Raw genomic sequence first — 22,408 nt, 5'->3', positions numbered from 1 at the left:
AAACAATACTAAGCCTTTTTGGGACTCGGTTGCTGAGGGACGGGCGGTCAGAAGCGGCAGTTCTATTCTACTTTCACCGAGGATCAGCTCAATATAATTTGAAATAATACATATAGAGTCTATGTATAGGTCCATTTGTTGACCAGACAGTTGCATTGATTATCTTATAAACAATCTATTGTATGATTCTATAGAAAAACTGCTGGCTGAATGAACAATGCAGACACCACAATGCGCTGTGGGTATAGAAGAGAAATCAAGAGAAATCTATAGCATAGAACGGAAAATCAAACCAAGCTGATCGCTAAATCATATACGTCGACCTCGCGAAAAAAAAAAAAAAACAAAACCCCGAGATTCATCATATCATCAAAAAGACGTGAGAACTGCACATAGCAGTTATCCCTTAAGACTGGTATTCCGTGTTGGCGGAAGCCTCCGAGTCCAGTAGGCAAAGCATCTCCTCCTTCTGAGCCATGGCCTCCGCCAGCGCCCAATCGGTGGACTGGAGAGCCGAGACTGTTGAGGCGTCTTTCTTGCGGTCGATGAACCACAACTGCAGTGCACCGATCAGGGCAACGATGGTGCTCCCCCACCAGGCGATTGCGGTGCAGTGAAGCTTGGAGCCGGTGCTGTAGAGGTAGCCCGCGACAGGGGGGGCGGCGGTGCGCGAGGCCGCCCCGACGGAGGCTGCAAGACCGTTGACCTTGCCCATGACCGAGTCGGAGGGACTAGCCTGTTTGATGAGGATCAGCAGGACCGGGTAGTCGATGATGGAAAGGATGTTGCGGATGACCAGGCAAGCGTAGATGCCGTAAAGCGTGAGCGATGACGGGAGGAATATTAGAAAGGGGACGATGAAGTAGGTCAGCGGATGGAGGACAGTCACGACGACGAACAGCTTCCACACGCCCAGTGCTTGAGCCAAGGCGGGGAAGATCACGGTCTGGATGACCAGGGCGATGATGCCGTCGGTGGACATGATCAAGCCGACTGTTTGAGTCGAGAGGCCCATACCACCCGCCATGTCCCAGAGCGAACCGTTGTGTCTACTGTTGGCGTCCTGGAGGAAGATGGGCAGCAGATGATCGTAGGTCATGGAGTGATAGGTGAAGATCCCGAGAGCGGTGATGAGCATGACCACCCGCCAAGTAAAGATGGAGGAAGGGGTTGGTGGCGACTTCTGTGACAGCTGAGGATGGGCGAACGTTCCGTAAGACTCGCCCCGGGTGTCGACCATGCTGGCGGCGATGGTACTTTCGCCGGTGGGCAGCAATGGCTGCTGCGACGGGTGAGCAGCGTCTCTACCTTCGTCCTCACCGTAATAGGATGGCTGCATGTCTGGATGGGTTTCCTCCAGAAAGAACCAGCTGCCGATAATGCTGAAGACGAGAAGACCGGAACAGACGAGGTTTGGAAGCAGATAGGGAAACTTGCCAAAGATCCCACTCGGGGCGAAGACCGAGGGGAAGGTTTCGGTTGGTTTGGCGAGCAAGCCACCGATAGCTTGATGAGATTAGCACTACATTCGGGCGCAAGACAGAATAGCCGAACTAGCTCTTACCTGGTCCAATGATGGTTCCAATGGACCAAACGAAGGGCATCACCGCGTAAGCCCGAGCTACATCCGTCAGTACATCATATTTTTGTTTTATCTCAAGTTCAGGACGATACTCACGTTCATGGTCCGGGTTCTTGACCAGCTCTCCGACCATGGTCTGGATGACACCGATGTTCCCATTCAAGGCACCGCCCAGGGCACGACCGATCAGAGCGATCCAGAAATTCGGTGCCAGACCGACAAGCAGCAGGGAGAGCATGGTGCCCAGACAGCCGGAGATGAGGACAGGCTTGCGGCCGACCTTGTCGGATAGACCACCCCAGAACATCCCAGTGAGAGCCTCGGCGAGCGAGAAGGCAGCGATGAGAATCCCGGCGTAGAACGAGGCATCTTCTCCCTCAGCCATATGGAGGTCCTTGACCATCACCCACGAGTAGGGAAAGATGGAGGTCAAGGCAATGGGCTCGGCCACACGACATATTGCTAGATATATATTAGCATCAACAGCAGCATCCAGTAATCCACACAAGACAGAGGCATGACATACCCAAGAGAAATAGCTGCGAGGTGGGAAACTTGTCGTAGGAACCGGTGCGTCTTGCCTGATGGGTTAATACCATTTTCTTCTTCAACAACCAAGAATCTTACGGAAGTCCTCCAACAAACTGCAGTTAGTGGAATCTCTCTATCTTTTCTTTTCTTTTATTCTTTCTTTTTTTTTTTTCTTTTGCTCTTATTTCTTTTTTTTTGCTGTTTTCTTTCTTTTTCCTGCCTGGCAAACGTTGCCTTGAGTTGAGAGAAGAGACAAAGAGAGGAGGGGGGGGAAGAAGGGAAGAGAGGGAGGGACGGCTGCTGTCCAAGAAAGACGCCCGGAGGCGAAACCCGAACTGGAACTGCAAGTCCTGGTGCGTCTGAGCTGATAAGGAACCGGACGGGAGGGTGGAGAAGGTCATCGAGTGGCCAATTAATCGTACAAAATTGTACAAGTGTCGGTACCTGAATGAGATAAAAAGGGAGGGAAATTAGAAAGCGAAATTAGAGAAATAGATTTGGATAGAACCAGATAATTCCAACTGCGAAACGTTCTTATACTATCAGACCGATCTATGCTCATACGAATCCATCCATGGAAAATCCGGAAACGCTTCGAGGCGGTTTTCCGGGTGGCGGGCAGCCCCTTCATACCAGAGATACAGGATCATCTGGTTATTCTCCGAATGTCACACCAATTGATTTCTAGAAAAGAAAAAAAAAATAAGTATTCTTATCTTTCTAGTACACTTCTGGTTGCAGATCAATTGAATACGTATCGCATAGCATAATATGTAGTGGATGGATGCAGTAGAGCAGATCTTGATGTCCCAAAGTCCCGAAAGTGACTAAAGTACGGTCAATCACTGAACTAGTAACAATCTGGTTAGCGCCTAGACATTAGTCCATTTATAAATCAACCTCGCCCTTGAAGTCTGCCACAGGATATACTGTGGTAAGATCAGGATGGAATAATTATGATTATTCTCCATGATCAACTCACATTTAAATCATAAATGGTTGTGGTGGTACATAGAAAACTTGTTTTTGTCTGCGACTTAGTAGCTACTCTATGCCAACGTAGGTCGTCGATTCCGGGTAATACTCTATATACATAATCTGGATCGACGAGGAAAAACACTCGTCTATTGATGTGCGTCTCCCGCTGAAACAGGAATATATGATCTGCGTTCTCGAGCCGCCTGAAACTCGTTAGTTCAAATATAAGCCTACCGAGTATTTCTCTGCATTCTGCAAATAAAAGAAGAACTGACCTCCATGTATCTCTCCACCCATGGCTTAAGAGCCGCCCAGGTGAGAAGCCCGCTCGTCGCGAAGATGAAGATGAAAACGACCGCTTCGTCTTTTCGAGAATCCCGTTCTGAAAATGAGCATTCATAGACATACATATACATATATGGGTGTGTGTTTGGGCGAACTCACGAAAACACGTCGTAAAAACATCCTCCTCCTTCGCGGTCTGACACATCGGCAGATCATAATCCAGACAGAACTTGCGATTACAGTCGTTGCAGTTCAGGGCGTGGTATTTCTTTGCTCGCTTCTCCTTCGCGTTCGCGTCGACTTCATCGTAAAAACGGATCAGATTCCGGAATCCCGAAAAAGAAGAGGACACATCGTCGGCTCCCTCGTCAAGAGGGATGATCGTGCTGTTTGTGAAACACGTGCATTTGCAGAATGATGTAGGGGCTACACCGTTAGTCTTGCTGAAATGCTGCGAAAGGGCTCGTCTGGAGAACTAGGGTGTTCTTCTGTATCCGGAGGAAGCACTCACTAGAAGCTAATGCAAATGATGCTAGCAAAAGCACAAGGCACAGTATTAAATGGGGAGCCACCCCTACTCGTCTCATGGTTGCAACCTCGCGTGAAGATGATGGTTGTCGTCTTTTCTGCGATGCTGGTGTAGCTTACGTAGTACCGCCCCGGATCTTGGCGTCATGTGATTACCTGGTATATTATTATCAAATATTAATTTTTTTAAATTATTTGAATATTATGATTGATTATTAGTACAATGATGGATACACATATCTACAAAACTCATAGAAGTGATATTATATATCTATGACCTCCCTTTCATGTTTTTCTTACGATTCTCCCGCTGGCGCTGCTCCTTCGCCGCATCACGACGCCGCTTCTTCCACGCGCGATTGTTCTCGCCCCGGTGCTCCCAGAACCACTTGGTGAACTCGGTCTCTGGTATTTGTTTCACCGGGAGGGGTTTGAACTTTGAAGACGGCGTAGCAATTTCAGCATCATCATCATCATCATCTTCTTCGTCCTCCTCATCATCATCATCATCGTCTTCGTCTTCGTCTTCATCCAGTTTCATCTTGCGATTTACCAAGCCAGTATCCGGGGTTGGCGCAGCACTTCGTAGGCCACGAAATTGAAGATCCTTCTTAGTGAATGGCGTTTGCGGCTCGGCAGATTCCTGAGTCTCTTCTTCCGACTCGATGTCTTCGGACGCTCCGAAGAAGCTGAACTGATTGCTCGTCGGCTCAGCAGCCTTGCTTTTCTCTTCAGCGGCTGGGCGTTTGAACAGAGCCTCCAGAGGATGGACTTCTTGTGATGGCTGTTTTTCGCCGGTGACTTTGGCATCGACATTTGCAGTCTCGGTTGGTAGATCGGACTCGTTCGACGCACTCGCCTTGCTGGCCTTTACCGGGGGATGTGTGTCTTTATCCGAAGAGACGGCCGATTCACTCGACTTGCTAGACGAGTCACTATTGTCATTATCCGACTCAGACTCAGACGCCGACTCCGACTCCGACTCGTCGGAAGAACTGCCACTTGACGAGGTCCAGTCGTCCGACTCAGAAGAGGGCTCGACGGCCACCTCTATTTTCTTTGCTTTGCGCTTTTCCTTGGCCCCTGGGACCTGGCCGGGCCGGAATTCCTTGCTGCGGATCCGATCACTGGCCGGCTCTTTGACATTCCCCGAGCCGTCCACCCAGCCCTTGCCGTCGACAAATTCACTCGTGGGGGGCTGCTGTTCCTCGCCCGAGCGCAAGAAACTCGGATGGGTGACGGTTTTGGCAAACTCGTGGACGGTGGTCTCGCGCGCAGAGCCCTTCTTTTTCTTATCCTTGTCCTTGCCCGTGGAGTTTTTGGATTCATCATTGGCGTCGGACACCCGGTTGGGAGGAAGGTTGGTCCGGAACAGCAACTCGGGCTTATCCGTGTATTTCGACCTGGCCTGCATTTTCTTCTCTTTGACGCCCTTTTCTTTCTTTTCCTTCTTCTTATCTGCTCGACGTCTATCCTTCTTGTCGTTGTTGGACTCTGTCCAGCCACGCTTCACCTTGCGGTCTGTCGGCAGCTCGAAGCCTTCCAGAACCCCGGTTTCTGTTTCCTCCTCAACCCTGCGCTTTTTACTCGGTTTTTTCGTGCTCGGGGCCTGCTCCGAGGATGGCTCCTCGTCTTCGGCTTCGCCTCTAAGTCTCTTGGGCGGATGCGCCTTGTCGACTTTGAATTTTTTGCCCTTGAGGATCGAGCCGTTCAGCTTCTTCTTGATCTTTTCGGCCTCCATCGCGGGCAGAGTCACGTAGCCGTAGTTGTTCTCGGGGAAGGTCGGGATGGTGTGGAAGGAAATGTCCTGTGCCGTAGCTCGAACAGACACAGGCAGCACGGCGCCCAGCAGATCCGGAGTAAACGGGGTGATATGAAGGCGGACAGTTTCGGTCATGGCAGCATCGCAGGTATCTATCTCCAGCAGGCAAAGGAAGACCAAGGTTGACAGCGATCAATCGTCCAGCCTCAGTCAACTGTCTATTTTCCCAAACAATTTAAAGTCAGTCAGTCTCCACTAGAATTTCTTTTTTTCCCAGGAAAAAGTACCGCTGTGGCGCAGCCTATTCCCAGCCACCACTAGCCACGTTCCACTTCTCGGTCAAGACTACCCCGTTGGATCATCTCGATTTCCGACGTTCTTCTTGCTTATGCATGGTGGTATGAGACCAAATCTGCTGGATCTTTCATCATAACACAGAGTATACACTAGGAACACGAGGGAATGAAGCGTTTTCTTGGAGGATGTGCCAATCCATCCGCCAGGTAGCTGACTGGGCAATTGGCCGAGACGCCTCTTCCATCTCCGTTGGGTAGCTCGGTCCGGAGAAGGCGGAGAAGACACAGTACTAGGAAGCATAGAATAGTAGATATGAAATATAGTAATAATATCAAATTAAGGAATAATAATTATTATAACAATCATTATAATTATTATTATACTATAATACTATAATACTAGTAAAGTCTTGCCCCTCACTCAGGCTGATGTAATCCCGGAACAGCCATGAAGCCAATCCGCCACAGCCCGGCCCAGTTCGTTGTAGCCTCCCAGTCCCAGGCAGGGACTCCCTCACCTCACCTCACCTCGCCTCGCCTCGCACCGTGTCCTCTCCTCTGCCTTCTCCACACTGTTCACACTGTCCACTTTCCCTTCAATTTATCTGGACTCCTCCTTCCGTTTCTCCCATTCCCAACTACATCCTTACTACCTACGCTGATCCTCAGCTGGCCGGTTCCGGTCATTCTGCCTAATCCGCGGCCCACCGGCATCTGATCTCATCGCTGCGCTCAGGAGCCCACTCTTTCCCCCCTATCACCCTTTCTGCCAACCGACTGTTCTCACCCCCGCTCTGCCAACTAAAAACGCTGGTGAACCGACTGTATTTACGCTTTGCTGGTTGTTTCCACAGACTAGGTATTCTTTGTTGATTATTCATTATCGCGTGGTCGGCAGATAGCGTGGAGAGATCGCCACGATCTACTTGTGATCCGTCTGTTCCGGACTGGACGGTTGGGTTGTGACTGGGTGTGTGAAGTGAGAGACTTGAGGCTTGAGCTGGAGCTGGAGGCTCGGTCGTGGTGGACGACACAGCGTCATGGGTAACACGCAGACCAGAGAGGCGCGGACCTCGCTGGACCCGTCGCACCGACGAAGCCACCAATGGTCCCCCTCAGGCACGGGGCGGTCGCCCTACACCGAGGGCTCACGGTCTGCTCGAGGGAGCCGACCGGACCTTTCTTTCCTCGGCATTGGCACTGGGCACTCGGAGCGGGATGCAACGGCAACGCTGGAACATCGGCGGGAGACGAAGCAGGAGCGCGAGGCCCGTCGCTTGGAGAAGGAGAGGACCGCCCGACTCAAGGAACGGGAACGCAGCATGAAGGAGGAACATGTCGATGGAGGCTATCTAGTCACTCAGGGTGTCTACGTGGGCACCGAGGATTTCAACAAAGTCGTCGTGCGACAACTCATGGTACGCGGGGGATTTCTTCTCAAAGATGATCTTCCCTCTTATTAACACTTCTCTCTGAACAGATTGAACGACGATTGGCTCCCTTCTGGAGAGGTCTCAATGACTTCTCCGAGTCGTGGACAGAGCATCAACTCATGGCGGCCGCTAGGGGGCTCCCGATTCCCGCCCCCGACGAGATCCCTCCCGAGCTGGACTATAAAAACCCGCCCAAGAAGTCGCCCGACAACGTGAAGGAGTCTTCCGCCTTCGACGCCATCCAACACTTGACCGTCCCCATCACCTCTCGCTCGCAGTCCTACAACTCGGATGGATCGGGTGCCTCTGCTCCGGCGACCCCGGCCTCAGTCGTCGCCTCGGGCACGTCGAGTTCTCCGCTCTTCCGCAGCCGGGCGAAAACCCTGGCCTCGTTCACTTCCCCTTCCAAACACAACTCCCAGGTCGATCTGGGCCCGCGGGAGCTCCAGCTGCCAAAGGATCCGTTTGTCAACGGACAGCCCATCGAAGCCTATCTTTACAAGGACGCCACCGAGTGTCCCATCTGTTTTCTCTACTACCCGCCCTACCTAAACCGAACTCGATGCTGCGACCAGCCGATCTGTTCCGAGTGCTTTGTGCAGATCAAACGTCCGGACCCTCACCCCCCGGAGCACGGCGAATCCGACCACAATGCCACGAACGGTGGTGGTGATGATCCACTAAGCACGATGCCTGCAGCAGCAGATCACGATTCCGCATCCCATTCGGATTGCCAGCTCGTCTCGGAGCCGTCCGCATGCCCCTTTTGTGTCCAGCCGGAATTCGGTGTGACCTACGCCGCCCCCGCCTTCCGTCGGGGCCTGTCGTTTGCTCCGGACCCGAATGCTCGTGTGGCGTTGAGTATCACCTCCCCTGTCTCCTCTACCTCCTCGCTGGGGTCGGGCATCAACGCTCCGGTGCCTACGGGTCGTCGGCGCGCCACCTCCCTTTCCGCCACCGATCCGTCCGTCGTGACCACCGATAAGATCCGGCCCGACTGGGCGCAGAAACTGGCCAACGCGCGCGCACACGCGGCACGACGGTCCGCCGCCGCTACCGCACTCCACACGGCAGCCTACCTGATGAACACGAACGCTGCTGGCAGCGAGCCACGGAACTTTGGCTTTGGGCGACGCGGGGTGATGCGGCGAACAGGCGGCGGATTCGATACACAGAGCAGCGCCCCGGGTCGCACGAGCTCCCCTGCCCTGAACGCGCTCGCCTTTCTCACCGAACGACGCCAGGCCATGCAGGACGCCGATGCCTCCTCCCCCTCCGCCGGCGGCGGCGGCGGGGATGGGACCGATGCCAATATCGCCCCGCCTCGTGGTAGCTCGCGGCGCAGTCGCCTAGATGACCTGGAGGAGATGATGATGATGGAGGCGATCCGGCTGAGTCTCGCGGCCGAAGAGGAGCGCCGTAAACGTGAGGATAAAGAGATGAGAAAGGAGGCCAAGCGGCGCGAAAAGGAGGCCAAGAAGGCGGACAAGGCCGCCCGCAAGAACGGTCTCTACAGTAGCAACCCAAGCCTTTCCGGCCTCGATACCTCTTCGCTCGACCCCCGGTTGAGCCGGTTCCCCAGCAGCACCTCGTCGCTCGTCGTCGGCGAAGACCCGTCCGCCGCCTCTACCTCGTCGACGAGCAAGGGTAAAGGGGTGGACCGGGTCTCCCCGATTCCCACCACCGTAGCCGCCGCTCCTAACGGCACAGACCTGAGCGCTGGCAGCTCGAGTGCTGCGGGCTCCTCTTATCCATCACCCAATCCCGTGGCAGGTGTCGGCAGCGCCAATGCCGCCACTATCGCTGCCGATCCGAACGCGACGACGGCCACCACCTCGGTCGCCGCCGCCGCCGTGCCGCCGCCCCTGCTGGCGGAACCGGTCCGACGATCACACCTGCGGCACGTCTCGAGCGCCTCGTCATCCATTTCCTCGCTGGTGGAATCCACCGCAGACGACCATCACGCTGCGGGGGATGGCAGCAACCCGTCATCGCTGGAACCCATGTTCAACTTTGGTAGTCTGGCGGCGGTGATCGACAACGACGACGATAAGAACGATGGGTCCGCCGAGCATGTCGAGCACACGGCGCCACCGACCACCACCGCTACTACTATCACTACTACTACTACTACTACTACTACTACTACTACTCCTACTAGTCCTCGTGCCGAGAGTTCTGCCTCTCAAGAGGATGTAGCCGAGTCTGTTGTTTCTGCGCCACCACCACTTTTGGAATCGGTGGCTGTGTCGGACGAGACGCCGATGATGCCCAAAGAGCTCGAGACGCGATCGGTGGAGATCAGTCCAAATTCAAATGTCGAAGCGACCTCATGATTTTTCTCCTCTCTCTCTCTCTCTCTCTCTCTCTCTCTCTCTGTCTGTTTTATTCTTTCTTCTATTTACAATTGTGATGTCGTTCCCTGCCACGAACGCAATGGCGATCGGATGATGGATGCGTACGGCTGAGATGGCGCAGTGGTTTTCTGGTTAGAAGCGAGTTTGAGTGATGTAGATGACAATAGGATTGTCAATGTATACTTATCTTTGTACTCCGTCAGTAGTAGTTCTCGTACTAATGAGAGAGTCCACAATTATCAGCCTTGGGGAAATTAAGAGAAACAGGGGCTGGGAGAGTGTTTCATTCAATCTCTTAGTATTCCTATTCCGTGTACTTTCTGAATAGACTACATACTATCCAGTGTACTGATTTGTCTTATTTTGATACCTATAACTATTTTGATACTCTCACTATAGACTTGAAAGAATAATCAAGTCATGTACTCGTACTACTATGATCGTATGCACGGCCACGTCACGATACGATCGACGACTCGATTTAATCTAACAGAGTAAGAGTGCTAGTAGCGAACACTCAGGGGCACATGTGGTATCCATCACTATCACATCTACTATTTTAGTGCTGAACTATCGATCGATACATTATTTAGTATCTACTATCTTCTGTTCATTCGTATAAGCAATCACTCCACTGTGGGCCGGACACGATGAACAGCGCGAAGCTACGATTCGACCTCTCGAATCAAAAGTGGTCGCTGAGATTACGACAGGACCAGGAACAGACAAATCTGACCCAAGCAAAAAACAAGAAAAAACCCAAGAAACCCCCCCCCGCCCCTCGAAGAATGGTTCGTGCAGACAAATCAGACGGGCGAGCCGAGACGCTTGCTGGCGCCGGAGATTGCGGTGGATAGAGAAGACCCTGCAAGAGTTCATCTTTTCCTCTGAATACTTACTTCATACTACTACATATACATATCCCATGGCATTTTTCGATTCAGACAAGAGGCCGCGAGGACTGCGCGTTCCCTCGCTGGGCAGGAAAACCAAGCCGGCAGCCACTGCTTCTGTTCCTGTTCCTCAGCCTGTTCAACCTGTTCAGCCAGCTTCAAGTCAAGCTGCTGTTCCTGTTCAAGCTGCTCCTGCTCAACAGATGCCTCCAACCCCTCTCCCTGTCCAGTCGATCCCACGCAAAGACCCGTCAATAATGCCGACTGGTCCTCCCCCGCGCATCTCCAGCAGACCGTCCCAGGCAGAGAAGCGACTGCCGCCTTCGCCATTGCCTTCTCCGCCCGAGTATAGGAATAGACCTTTTGCTCCTACACAGGCTTCTTATACAGGACATTCTACACAGGCTTCTTATGCGGGACCTCCTACACAGGCCTCTTATACAGGACCTACTCGATCTCTCCCCAGACAGCAGCAGCCCGCTACACCCCCCGAAGAACCCCCGTTGGAAGACTTCATCCCAGATCCAGAGAGCGACAGCACAGGCACCCAAACCCCCGCCGAACCCAGCACGCTCACGCCCGAACAGAGCGAGAACGACAGCAATGGCGGCGACGCCTGGCTGCCACCGCAGCCGGAACCCATCGCCGCCCCGCTGGGTAAAGTCCATTTCGAATGCTTTACCGCGCACCGCACAATGCACCCCTCGAACAACGTCTGGTATGCCGTTCCGTGCATGACCTGTTTGAAACAGGACCGCGAGGTCCGTCATCGCTGTGTGTTCTGTTGTCTGCGCGTCTGTGCGACTTGTTACGACGGCCTGCTCAAGTGTGAGAATCGCTCGTTGGCTGCTTTTGTTGCTTCTTGACTCCCTTCTTCTCCTTTTATGTTTATGTTTATATGTTCGGGATACCAGGTAGATAGATGATAGTTATATACACAGTATATAGTACAGTACAGTTACTACAGTTAATACAGTGAGTTGTCTCAGTCATGATCCTCTTCGGTAAACCCAGGACACCCCTCCATCTCCGCCGAGTCGTACGCGCATTTACACCAGAAACAGTACCAATGCGAGTCCCGTAGGTAGACCACCAGCTTATGCAGCCGCTCGCTCGGCTCCAGCGCGTCAAAGGCCTCCAGCTCGGCGTCTTCTTCCGCCTCGGCATCCTCCTGCTCGAACCGAGCCACTGCCTCGTCTTCGTCTTCCAGTGCGTACCGGTCGTCCCGGTCAACCTCCGGATCCTCATGCAAGGAAGAAGAAGAAGGTAAGCGTGGGGTCGGGAAGAACGAGGACGGCAACGAGGTGTGCAGCGCGTGGCGGGCAAGGACCTCTCGTTCATGTTCTTGTCGTGCCCGCACAAGACCTCGATATAACACGTTAACAGACGAGGTAGGCTTGCTATCATCGCCCTCCTCCTCCACGCCACCATCATCCTTCCCTTCTTTCATCCCGTCTAGTCTTTCTGCAACCTTCTGTGCGGCAATGACTTGCGCCTCGCATCGGCGCGTCTCCCGCTCAGCCCGCACGCGTTCGCGGTAATCGCCTTCCTCGGCGCGGGCTTTCTTCTCCACGCCTGCTGCTTCTTCACGGAACTTGCGCTTCCGTTCGCTGTCTAGTCCGATCCCGCCGCGGTCTTCCTTGAACACAAGATTCAACGGTTCGCTGCGATGTGTATGTGTATTTGTTGTTGTATTTGTATTTGTATTTGTATTTGTATTTGTATTCGTGGTCGAGTCTGTAGTCGAGCCTTCTGTTTCTTTCCTTTTCCCTAACGTATCGCCTGCTTTGAACCCAAGCTTCGCCATCATCTGAAACCCCTTGTTGCGCGGATCGAGCGTGCTCGTCGCCAGTGCGGCGTCTCGCCGGGCATTCTCTTGGGCGACGCGTTCGGCTTTCGAGGGGACCCGAGCCCGGGCTTCTGCCTGTCTTGTTAGATCGATTGAAAAGAAATCATAAAAAGATAAGCAAGCTTACCTCCCGCTGTTTACGGAGCTTCTTCTGCGCAAAAGTCTCCCTCTGCGTCGGCTCCTCAATCACCATCGACATATAGTCGTCTTCTGCGTCCATCTTAAAGCGGTACAAACTGGATGTAGACTGGACAGTGGGCATTCAACGCTGTGCAAGAGTCGGCGTGGTATTTGGTGCGGGGATAACTTCGGTGGAGCTCGGGAAATCGTCACAGGCGGTGGATCTCCGCATCTGATTCTCACTCCGTTAAACTGACTTCCTGCTCTCGCTGATCGATTCTTTCAATCCGTGCTATATGCAAGGAAGAGCTAGAAGAGTTACAGAGTACCCCTCCTACACCAAAGTACGTGGTACAACGGAAACCGGTGAGTTGTTGCTGTTGTTGTACGACTTTCACCGGTGCAGCTGCTAAAGACGTCTTAACTAGAGCTCTGGCTTAAATAACAACTTATTCGAGTCCTTCGACATCAAGTACTCGTTCCTATCTAGCGCGATTGCTGGGGGTTTATCGCTTTCAAACCCGCCTTGTCGATCCCAACGGAAATGAGGAATGCTGGATCACCCCTCGCTGCTGCTTCCAAGATCTATCGCCAGCCTTGACCTGGCCCAGGGTTTGATCTAGCAGATCATCCGCAGGGTGCTCTTAGGATCTACAGGATGATCGAGAAATCCGAGGGAAATCTGGGGGTTTCAGGTTTCCGGAGGCTTCTCTATGGCTTCAGACATACCCACCCTCTTGGATCATGAAAATCCCTTCCATAAGGACAGAATGGAGGATGGAGGCATGGAGTGATCGAGTCATGGACTGCAGAGAGTAGGCTCATAATACCTGCATGCCTCAGCTCCGGCGCGTGGATCCATACCTGGGTATTTAAAGCAGCCCATCGAACGAGCCTCTTGACTAGTCTGACTGTCCTAGTGTCCTACGTTTGGTCAAAGCCAAGATCAGGCTATATATACATAATGCTGTGCCCTTGGTTGGTGTTCTTGACTTTGATATCCTCTGTCACTGCCGTGGACACCCTCGTCAATCTCGATTACTCTGTGTACGACGGCCGCGCCCTAGCAAACGGCATTACGCAATGGCTGGGAATGCGCTTCGCGGCTCCTCCGGTAGAGTCGCTGCGGTTTGCTGCCCCTCAAGACCCCGAGGTGACGGTTGGAGTCCAAAATGCTACCCAGGTAGGTAGTTGTACCTCTTATCTGAATGCTTGATCTAATGCTATCTAGCATGGACCTCTCTGCATTCCTACCTCGAAGTATCCTGTCCCGTCAGGGACATCTGAAGACTGTCTCTTCCTCGACGTCTATGCGCCTAGTAACGCCTCGAATACGTCGGATCTGCCCGTGTTTTTCTGGATCCACGGGGGTGGCTTCAGCTCGGACTCGAACACCAATTACAATGGCTCCGGTCTGATCGAAGCAGCGGACATGAGCATCGTGATCGTCACATTTAACTACAGATTAGGCCCGTATGGTTTCCTTGGTGGTTCACAGGTAGCGGAGGGAGCTAGCGTGAACAATGGGATCAAGGATATGCTCAAAGCCCTCGAATGGGTTCAACATCACATTCGAAAGGTATTGTACCCTCGTATCAAGACAACAGAACCTTAAAAACTAACGCTCTCCAGTTTGGCGGTAATCCCAACCACGTTGTGCTAGGAGGCGACAGCGCCGGCGCCGGGGCAGTCACCCTCCTGCTGTCCGCGTACGGCGGCCGCAACGACGGACTATTCCACGCGGCGGCGGCCGAGTCGCAGAGCTTCGCCACGATGCTGACCGTCAACCAAAGTCAGTTTGAGTACGATAATCTGGTGATCCGGACCGGCTGCGCTGGCGAGGAGGATACGCTCGCCTGCCTGCGCGGGCTGAATGTCTCAACACTGCAGCAACAGAACATCAACACCGCATTTCCCAACGCGCAGGCCGCGCCCTTGTACATGTACGGCCCCGTAGTAGACGGTGACCTGATCCCAGACGTGACGTACCGACTCTTCGAGCAGGGGCGGTTCGTCCATGTACCGGTCATCTTCGGCGACGACACCAACGAAGGCACCATCTTTGTCCCCACCAACACCAGCAGCGTGGGACAAGCCAACACCTTCATCCAAACCCAGTTCCCTAGCATCACCCTCGACCAGCTCCGCCAGATCAACGCCTGGTACCTGCAGCCGAACGAGACCGAGGCCTTCCCCGACGCAGGCATCTACTGGCGCCCCACCAGCAACGCCTACGGCGACATCCGCTACCTCTGCCCTGGCATCTTCCTGTCGGCCACCTACGCCGCCGCAGGCCTCCCGAGCTGGAACTACCATTACGCCGTCGTGGACCCGACCCAGGGCGAGGAAGGGTACGGCACCCCGCACACCGTCGAGGTCAACGCCATCTGGGGGCCGCAGTATGTCAGCGCCGCCCCGCCAGACTCCTACTTTACCTCCAACGCTGCTATTGTCCCCGTCATGCAGGGCTACTGGACTAGCTTTATTCGTTCGTTGGATCCAAATCCGCTCCGTGCAGAGGGCACCCCCGAATGGTTGGATTGGGGGTCCCACGATGATGCTTACCGTCGTATCTACTTCCAGACTAATGCTACGGCAATGGAGAGCGTGCCCCCAACCCAGCGGGAGAGGTGTGCCTACTTGTCGGGCATTGGGGTGCAGTTAAGGCAGTAGTTAATAATGCACAGTACCACACTAGCTACTTGGTATTTTTTTTGATATCTACATACAACGAATGTTGTGCATGATACTGCTGAATTCAAGACTTTTTATGACGCCAGTATGCAGAGGGTATGCGTGCCAATAATAGGCAAGAATATACAATACAGTGTATATGCAGAGAGTACTCCGTAATAGAAGAGAAAGAAAAAAAAAAAAAAAAAAAAAAAAAAACTACCGCTTCCCTTTGCGCATCTTTCTCTCCCGCTCGTAGGCATTCGCCTCGCGGCCCTCCTCGTTCTGGATCTCCGCCACAAGCCGCTTGTACTTCTTCTCGTACTCGGCATCGCGCTCCTTCTTCTCCCGCAGCTTCTCGCGCGCAATGAAGTTGGCGTCCTTGCGCAGCTCCCGCATCGCCCCCTTGTGCTCGCGCTTGTACTCGGCTCGGAGCCGGTTCGACTCGGCACGCTCGCGGTCCGGATCGTAGTGCTTGTCCGGGTTGAAGTTTTCCTCGAACTTGGGGATCGACGTCTTGATCGCTAGCGGCCGGTGGTTGTGCAAAAGCAAGGGCCTGCGATTCGAGCGGGCTTGCGAAAGCAGCTGCTCCAGCTTGTCGAGCGTGACCTGCAGGCTATCCTGCACATCAGAGGGGAGCTGCTTACCCTTACTCGATTTCTTGAGATGCTTGAGCAGCCTGAGAGCTGGGGTAAAGATCTCTGCAAACGCGGACTTTGCAGCCCAGAGTTCGGCCGCAGAGTTGAGCAGGCTCACAAAGGTCGCGATGAGAGCGACTTTCAACTCTTCCTTGGACTCGGACCCTAGAATATCCCAGAATTGCATCTTTCGATGTTTGGCGGACTTGGATGTCAGTCGCAGAGATTCCTGAGGCTTCCTCAACGGGAAAAACCCAAGGCTCTTTGATGGCTCCTCGGGTGACAGATTGCACAGCGCGTTCAGCACGTAATTCATGAATTCAGGGATATAGCGCTTCGAAATCATCTGGTACTGAAGGCACAAACTTGCAGCATACGCGCCAATGGAGATATCTGCAAGGGTGTCAACGGAGCCTTGTTCCAAGTACCGAGCGATAGAGAGATGGGCCGGAGTGGCGACGGCATGGAAATGATCCGAAGTCGGAAAGATGGTCGAAACGCCGGTCAAGATGATCAGGTCACCCGGCAGAGGGTTCAAAGGCCGAGATATAGACATCTCACGAAGATGGTCCCTGAACGCCATCGCAACTTTATCCGGGTAGACCTTGGACATCGAATGGATGTGCCGCAGGATATTCTCGAGGATGGCAAACGGGGGGTGCTCTGGTTGATTCGCGAGGTAGGCAACATGCTGGACGAGGATTGCCGAGAAACGACCCAGTTTTGCCTTGTTGTCGCTGTGAAGGCGGGGGTGGTGCAGCGCACGAATTCTTTGGATGACTGTTGGTAGGTCCTCTACAGCAACCTTTTCCAGTATCTGGAGGAACGATTCGTGATCCTCGGGGCAAGGGAAGGTGAAAGCAATCCCACTAGGATTTGCGTCTTCGTCACCTTGGGCTGGTGTGGTAAATCCATTGATCAATTCGTCCTCCTCCTCCTCTTCTTCTGAAGACTCCCCAGGTTCCTCTCCAGACATGTCTTCATCGCTCTCAATGAATGAGAGACTGACATCCGATCTCGTTTCCACAAGATCATCATCAATGATAAAATCATCTTCATCCTCCACACCAAGTTCGGGACGGGTTGTCGTTTGGCGCAGACCAAAGGCAAGAGCATCATCCGGAATCGACTCATCATCCGAGCCATCGTCATCATCATCTTCTTCCTCTTCCTCCTCCTCCTTGTCTTCTTGTTCCTCATCACTATCATCTAGCTCTTCTCCACGCATTCTTCTCAAACGCTCCTCTTCGAGAGTTTTCAAGCGCTGCGCCTCCTCTTCCGCCTTCTCCTCCTCGGTCTTGGTCCGATCCGTTGGCTTTGATCGCTTGTCAAACGTAAGCTGTTTCAGTTGTTGGTCGTATTCCTTGTCTGCATGTTCCTTCGAGTTCCCTTCAATCAAAGCCGCACGCTCGGGATTCATTGACTCGAGGTCCTTCTTATCGTTAGCGGGTTTGGCAGGCGCCGGTACGCCCCTCAGCATCGCGAAAAGATCAGGTAGTTCTTTATCAAGTTCCTCGCGCAGGTCATCATCATCCTCTTTGGCCTGCTGTCGTTCATGCTTGTAGAATTTCGATTTGGCGATCAGCTCTTTCATGACCTCGTTTTTCGACTTCTTGCGATCCGGCTGCTCATCCCCTTCCTTCTCAGGGACCTCTTCCAACTCGCCGTCCTCGTTGAAAATGCGCTTTCGTTTTCGCGACATTTCGCCATCTGACATCTCGTCGTCGTCCTCCTCAAGTTCACGATCCTGAAAATCATCCAAGTTCACACCATCAAAGGTCAGGGATTGGCCTCCGTGGGTTAACTGAAACTCTTCTTCGTCTTCCTCCAGGTTGAACATCGAATCTTTCCTCAACTTCCGCTGGCTTTCTCTGGCGAATCGCTCAGCGGCTCTCTCTTCCGGCGTCATGGTGGGGTCATTTTCACCAAAACGACGATCGAGGATACCACCGGTTTTATTCTTCTTGTTCATCTCTTGAAGGAGAGTTGCGCGTCTCTGGATAACATAGTGATTAGCAATGAACCATTCCTATACAGACAGGTCGTCCAAACTTACTCTTTCCTCGCCCAGGGACTTGGTGACACCGGGGCGCACCCGTGGCGCAGTCGCCCCTTTGTTGTCTCTAGTAGTCACATCAAATTTACCACGAGAAGCCGGTGCCTTGATCTCAAAAGGATTGAACCGGTCTCTGATTGCCTGCAGCGCCGCATTCCTCTTGATTCGATTTTGCACATTCGCACCAGATTGAGCGTTCTGACGTTTTTGTTTCTTTGATTGCTGAGGCCCCAAAACACCACTATCACGGAGGGAGGCCTTCAGCTGCTTGAGCTGAGACGGAGGCATGGCGAATGTGTTGGTGAGAGCACTTTGATCCCTACAATTGATAGAGATTTTTTTTTTAGGGTGAAGCTCCATCAAAGTACTCTCACCGCTTTTCTGCCACAAAATACTGCCGGGCCCACCTTGGGATTCTCCGCATCACTCCAACTGCGCCAGATGATTCTGAGGGGCAGTGAAGGGCCTAAGATGTCGTCTCAATCAAGTGATAGGCTCTTATGGCTATGCATAGGTAAATATATCCAATGCTATTATGTACCCGTTGTCTCACAAAGATTTTGACTGCAGGTGTCTCGCTTTTTTACGCTGTGCGCGGGATTGTGACGGAGCTCCGGCGAGTCCGTGAGTTGACGGAGATCAAAAAGGTCGAGAAAGAAGACCGCATGATTAGTGAGGGTACAGAAGATGGTAGGTGGTTCCGTGACTTGGTCCGATGGATTCCCGGCTGCAGCTGACTCTGAAATTAGCTCTCAAACTCGATACGTTGTTGAAGTTGTCACAGAGTACCAGTCATGACCTCCGCGCCGCGTACGTCCATCGTCCAGGATCATTGCTTCGATGGTTGGCTTCGGAACTGATATATAGCAGGGCTTTACGGATAATTTCTGAAAGATCAACCAAAGGGTCAACCCGGGATTTACTTCTAGAAGACCTTGCCAGCAAGAACAAGGAGCGAAGAAACAAAGCTTTGACGGCAATGCACTTTTTGGTCTCCAACCGAGCATGTGTGACTTCACCAGTGAATCATGTGGGTTAGGAATAATGATTCCTCAGCTAATCAAAAATCACAGTGTCTAGGACTACCGTATGTGCTCGACTAGAAGATTTGCCGACCTATAATGCCCTCATCGATTGCCTATGCAATTTCCTCGATGAGCACGTGGAGGCGACTGGCACTACAGAGTCACCGATTCTTCCAAAGACAAGGCCGCTTGGCGAGAAGAAAGCATTACAGATATTGAACATTATACTCCAAGAAAGCATTTCGGCAGCCCTGGAAGCCGGCATCGTCAGCCGCTGGCTTGCCAAATATCCGTTTCCATGTGCCCTGGCGGAACCCTCAAGACGCCAAGATGTGGTACTGCTGATGAAGGCCTGCTGGTCAGACGATGCCGTCATGAGCTCTATCATGAGTACGCTTTCGTCACATATCGATGGAGCGAAGCAGTTACGCAAATACGGTCTGATGGGCAGCATGATCGAGGAAAATGATCAGGATGATGAAGATGAAGAAGAAGACATGGACAGTGATGTGTGGATGGTGGACGGAGAAGATACTGCTGGCTCTAGGGGAGGTGCAGGTAGACGCGTCCGTTCAGAGAGCGCAGAGGAGCAGGCTCAGAGACGGCGCCGGAGAGAAGCGATGGTGCTTGGAGACAGAGGAGACCCGCTGGGAAGCGACAATATTATACAACCAGTGCAGAGCAATTAAGGTATGTCCAAGGCAGGAAAGGAGCCAAATGGGAATGTCTACAAAATCAAAAGACGCGGCCTTTGTAACGATATCTTATTGTACATTTATGATACCCCTTGAAAATGAAACAGACTTTATCTAGTACAATTCCTGGCAAGTAAGAAGTCTTATAAACCTAACCAAGCAGATTTCGAAATATGATCGACCTTCTTCCGACTGGTTTTCACCAGGCCCAGGACCTTCAGCTCGGACAAGGCCTTGTAAAAGAGCGTCATGGTCATGCGTTCGTCGTATTCGTCGCCCTGGTCGGCCTCAAATACAGCAAAGAAGGCGCTCCACAGGTCGTATACATTTACCAGCGCCCCGGACTCCAAGTACAGCTGATATAGAATAGCCGTAGCTGGTTGTTTCGCGGACCTTTGACGACCCGGTGCTTCTGATGTTGTGGACATCAGATAGTCAAACGGTGTTGACAATGCCCGCTCCGTGACGAACCGCGATCTGGGCGCAAATACCTCCTTCAATGGATATTTGAAGTCAAACAGGAAGACCTCATGCATGACCAAATCCTGAGGTTGGATCAGAGTTTCAGTGAAGTAAGATTCAAAGGCTGCATGCAAGCGGTCGACAATCTGAGTGTACTGGATAACTTCTTGAGGTAGTTTTGCTTTGCTTTTGGTGAGTTTGATTTGCTTCTTGACAACTGTTGTCTGGATGACCGTATTGCGCATGTGGTATTCGCTGCGAAGTGGCTCCGCACCTTTGTGAGTGACGAGCAGAGCCTTAAGATCCTTCTCTATTCGTGGAAACTCTGGGCGTTGCCCAGATATTATCGCTAGTAGAGATGAGAGAAGTTCATCGAGTTGATTGGAGTCCGCTTTCTTAATAGCTTCAAGGAGATCTTCAACCAAAGGGGAATTTTGTAAATCTCCCGAAAGAGCACGGATAGACACGTCTGACACACTGCTTTTTCTCGAAATCTGCAATTTCTTGGAAAAGATTTGTATGACTACCACAGCTTGGGAGATGTGGCGCATTTTTGTCTGCCCCATTTTGATATGCTGCTGCATCTCTTGAAGAAGGTACGCGTCTTCCTCTAGGAGTTTGCGCACTTCATGAGAATTATTTTCGAGAAGAGCTTCACAATAGCTTCGCGATATCAGCAAACGAAAGGCACTTGAAGTAAGGCAAAGTTCTTACCTTCGGAATGAAGGTACGTTCCTAATAGCCTCGCAAAGGACGGTTGACGGCGGATTAGCAGGCACAGAATCCGCCAGAAGCGCGGTCAAGGGATTCGCAAAGAAATGCGACATGTAGGAATACTGGTTTCAATAAGCGCCTTTTCGTCAATCGTATCTGACAGCTGGTTAAATACCGACCTTTAGCGTGTTGATAAACGTCTCGGGACTTTGGAAATGGTCCGTCCATCTTTCGAACACAGCAGCTGTCACATTGTGTCCAACCCAGAGTTTTGCATCCTGATCCGCCTGGATTGCCTCGTAGATCCGATCAACACAATCACCCATCTCATGGATTTCAAAATGTTTGCCTCGGAGTAATGCAACACTGGAACGCGGTAGTCGGCTCTCAAAAATCTCGACTGACGTGGAAATACCGAGTAGCAATACAAACGGTATACGGTCGAGCCAGGAGCTAGAAACCCATATAAGCCTCCATGATCAAGAAGTACTAGATCATTTACTATACCTTAACAGTGAAAGAAGATCAATCATAAGCCCCGCATCAAAAGCTTCGCTATCTCTGAGCACCAAGACAAGCTTTTTGATTCCCTTCCTGTTCACATAGTCACTGAGAAGTTCAAGGTCGTACCCTAGAAGCCGAGGGCCCTAATCGCATCTTAGCACGGATTCAAGGGCTATCTCATTGCGGTTTCCAACTCACTGCCCTGTCAGTCAAAAATCTTTGAAACCCATCACTCCCTTCCGTATTTGTAATAGCGCCACGAATGATATTCTTGAGAGCTGTCTTGAGGTTGTGTGCATCTCCGGATTCGATGGCTACCACACCACCTTCTCCCGAAGTAGTCAGGCGGCTGTTCAGTCGGGAAAGCAATCTGCTGAGGGCGGAGACATTGGAGCCAACGGTAACCAGCGCGGTTGGTATGCAATCATTGTAGCTAGAAGCGCGTCAGATGTCGGATGAAAGTCCAGTATTGAACAGGGTCATACGTCTCGGGAGAAGTAGTCTGTACGAAAGACGAAACGCTTTCAAGAACCTTGGAGTCAACCTCTTTTAGGATAGCCTATTCAAAGTTAAATATAAACATCTCGCACCCAAGAACATCCCGAAAAGATATATTCTGCTAACCTGAATCTTCCTATCCTGCTGAGACCAAAACTGTTTGTAAGTGGTGTATCTGCACCTGACCGACTCGGCGTCCTCTTCTCCATTCAATAGCGGTACAAACGGTACGCCCTCGACGGTATTGTGTGCTGTATTCGAATGTATCTTGCGCCGCTTTGGTGCTCGCTCGCCATTGCCTTTAGACTGCTTCGGAGGTGCATAGATGTAGACGCCCTGGAGATCGAGGCATTAGCTCTCAGCCCCGAATAACAGATTGCGGTCACGGACCTGGTTGTTCAGACCATCCCTTGGGGGTTCTAGGCCCTCGCCTTCATGAATATCCGTATCCATAGCGCCTCAATACTGTTTAACATGACAATCGCCTCACACGTCTCTTGATTCTTTTATTGTGATCGATTCTCGGAGG

The 22,408-nt window shown here is 52.2% G+C and overlaps 11 protein-coding genes across 11 annotated transcripts; 4 read left to right on the top strand and 7 right to left on the bottom strand.

The window, feature by feature from the left end:
* Positions 1 to 406: 406 nt before the first annotated feature.
* ASPZODRAFT_66988 (hypothetical protein) lies at positions 407 to 2,181 on the bottom strand (the record flags this gene model as incomplete). Its single annotated transcript, XM_022729415.1, has 4 exons — positions 407 to 1,506; positions 1,565 to 1,621; positions 1,679 to 2,044; positions 2,109 to 2,181. 4 exons carry the CDS (start codon positions 2,179 to 2,181, stop codon positions 407 to 409), a joined length of 1,596 nt encoding a protein of 531 aa, XP_022580810.1.
* ASPZODRAFT_2098851 (hypothetical protein) lies at positions 2,091 to 2,647 on the bottom strand. The gene has a single exon (XM_022727703.1). The coding sequence runs from the start codon at positions 2,512 to 2,514 to the stop codon at positions 2,233 to 2,235; it is 282 nt and encodes a 93-aa protein (XP_022580809.1). The 5' UTR covers positions 2,515 to 2,647; the 3' UTR covers positions 2,091 to 2,232.
* Positions 2,648 to 3,123: 476 nt separating this feature from the next.
* ASPZODRAFT_133328 (hypothetical protein) lies at positions 3,124 to 3,983 on the bottom strand. The gene is made up of 4 exons (XM_022723247.1): positions 3,888 to 3,983; positions 3,536 to 3,802; positions 3,367 to 3,473; positions 3,124 to 3,294 (listed from the first exon to the last, which is right to left on the bottom strand). The coding sequence occupies exons 1-4, from the start codon at positions 3,961 to 3,963 to the stop codon at positions 3,238 to 3,240; spliced, it is 507 nt and encodes a 168-aa protein (XP_022580808.1). The 5' UTR covers positions 3,964 to 3,983; the 3' UTR covers positions 3,124 to 3,237.
* A 142-nt stretch (positions 3,984 to 4,125) lies between these two features.
* Positions 4,126 to 6,255, bottom strand: ASPZODRAFT_167284 (hypothetical protein). The gene is made up of 2 exons (XM_022726819.1): positions 5,972 to 6,255; positions 4,126 to 5,901 (listed from the first exon to the last, which is right to left on the bottom strand). Exon 2 carries the CDS (start codon positions 5,799 to 5,801, stop codon positions 4,176 to 4,178), a length of 1,626 nt encoding a protein of 541 aa, XP_022580807.1. The 5' UTR covers positions 5,802 to 5,901; positions 5,972 to 6,255; the 3' UTR covers positions 4,126 to 4,175.
* A 345-nt stretch (positions 6,256 to 6,600) lies between these two features.
* ASPZODRAFT_133326 (hypothetical protein) lies at positions 6,601 to 9,779 on the top strand. Its single transcript, XM_022723246.1, has 2 exons — positions 6,601 to 7,380; positions 7,443 to 9,779. The coding sequence occupies exons 1-2, from the start codon at positions 7,003 to 7,005 to the stop codon at positions 9,729 to 9,731; spliced, it is 2,667 nt and encodes an 888-aa protein (XP_022580806.1). The 5' UTR covers positions 6,601 to 7,002; the 3' UTR covers positions 9,732 to 9,779.
* An 898-nt stretch (positions 9,780 to 10,677) lies between these two features.
* Positions 10,678 to 11,511, top strand: ASPZODRAFT_67357 (hypothetical protein; the record flags this gene model as incomplete). The annotated part of the gene is made up of 2 exons (XM_022729449.1): positions 10,678 to 10,869; positions 10,948 to 11,511. 2 exons carry the CDS (start codon positions 10,678 to 10,680, stop codon positions 11,509 to 11,511), a joined length of 756 nt encoding a protein of 251 aa, XP_022580805.1.
* A 119-nt stretch (positions 11,512 to 11,630) lies between these two features.
* ASPZODRAFT_142911 (hypothetical protein) lies at positions 11,631 to 12,714 on the bottom strand (the record flags this gene model as incomplete). The annotated part of the gene is made up of 2 exons (XM_022724898.1): positions 11,631 to 12,569; positions 12,622 to 12,714. 2 exons carry the CDS (start codon positions 12,712 to 12,714, stop codon positions 11,631 to 11,633), a joined length of 1,032 nt encoding a protein of 343 aa, XP_022580804.1.
* An 864-nt stretch (positions 12,715 to 13,578) lies between these two features.
* Positions 13,579 to 15,287, top strand: ASPZODRAFT_152475 (hypothetical protein; the record flags this gene model as incomplete). The annotated part of the gene is made up of 3 exons (XM_022725858.1): positions 13,579 to 13,797; positions 13,846 to 14,193; positions 14,247 to 15,287. 3 exons carry the CDS (start codon positions 13,579 to 13,581, stop codon positions 15,285 to 15,287), a joined length of 1,608 nt encoding a protein of 535 aa, XP_022580803.1.
* Positions 15,288 to 15,506: 219 nt separating this feature from the next.
* Positions 15,507 to 18,299, bottom strand: ASPZODRAFT_133323 (hypothetical protein; the record flags this gene model as incomplete). The annotated part of the gene is made up of 2 exons (XM_022723245.1): positions 17,982 to 18,299; positions 15,507 to 17,921 (listed from the first exon to the last, which is right to left on the bottom strand). Exons 1-2 carry the CDS (start codon positions 18,267 to 18,269, stop codon positions 15,507 to 15,509), a joined length of 2,703 nt encoding a protein of 900 aa, XP_022580802.1. The 5' UTR covers positions 18,270 to 18,299.
* Positions 18,300 to 18,399: 100 nt separating this feature from the next.
* Positions 18,400 to 19,746, top strand: ASPZODRAFT_133322 (hypothetical protein). The gene is made up of 5 exons (XM_022723244.1): positions 18,400 to 18,495; positions 18,552 to 18,671; positions 18,731 to 18,791; positions 18,852 to 18,988; positions 19,055 to 19,746. The coding sequence occupies exons 1-5, from the start codon at positions 18,453 to 18,455 to the stop codon at positions 19,693 to 19,695; spliced, it is 1,002 nt and encodes a 333-aa protein (XP_022580801.1). The 5' UTR covers positions 18,400 to 18,452; the 3' UTR covers positions 19,696 to 19,746.
* ASPZODRAFT_133320 (hypothetical protein) lies at positions 19,561 to 22,365 on the bottom strand. The gene is made up of 8 exons (XM_022723243.1): positions 22,270 to 22,365; positions 22,006 to 22,215; positions 21,867 to 21,940; positions 21,580 to 21,814; positions 21,385 to 21,524; positions 21,057 to 21,330; positions 20,878 to 20,999; positions 19,561 to 20,826 (listed from the first exon to the last, which is right to left on the bottom strand). Exons 1-8 carry the CDS (start codon positions 22,330 to 22,332, stop codon positions 19,845 to 19,847), a joined length of 2,100 nt encoding a protein of 699 aa, XP_022580800.1. The 5' UTR covers positions 22,333 to 22,365; the 3' UTR covers positions 19,561 to 19,844.
* Positions 22,366 to 22,408: the final 43 nt, after the last annotated feature.

This window comes from Penicilliopsis zonata, assembly GCF_001890105.1.
Source record: "Penicilliopsis zonata CBS 506.65 unplaced genomic scaffold ASPZOscaffold_8, whole genome shotgun sequence".
Taxonomy (NCBI): domain Eukaryota; kingdom Fungi; phylum Ascomycota; class Eurotiomycetes; order Eurotiales; family Aspergillaceae; genus Penicilliopsis; species Penicilliopsis zonata.
Note: the sequence above shows the minus strand (reverse complement) of the source record. Positions and strands in the feature narration are given on the sequence as shown.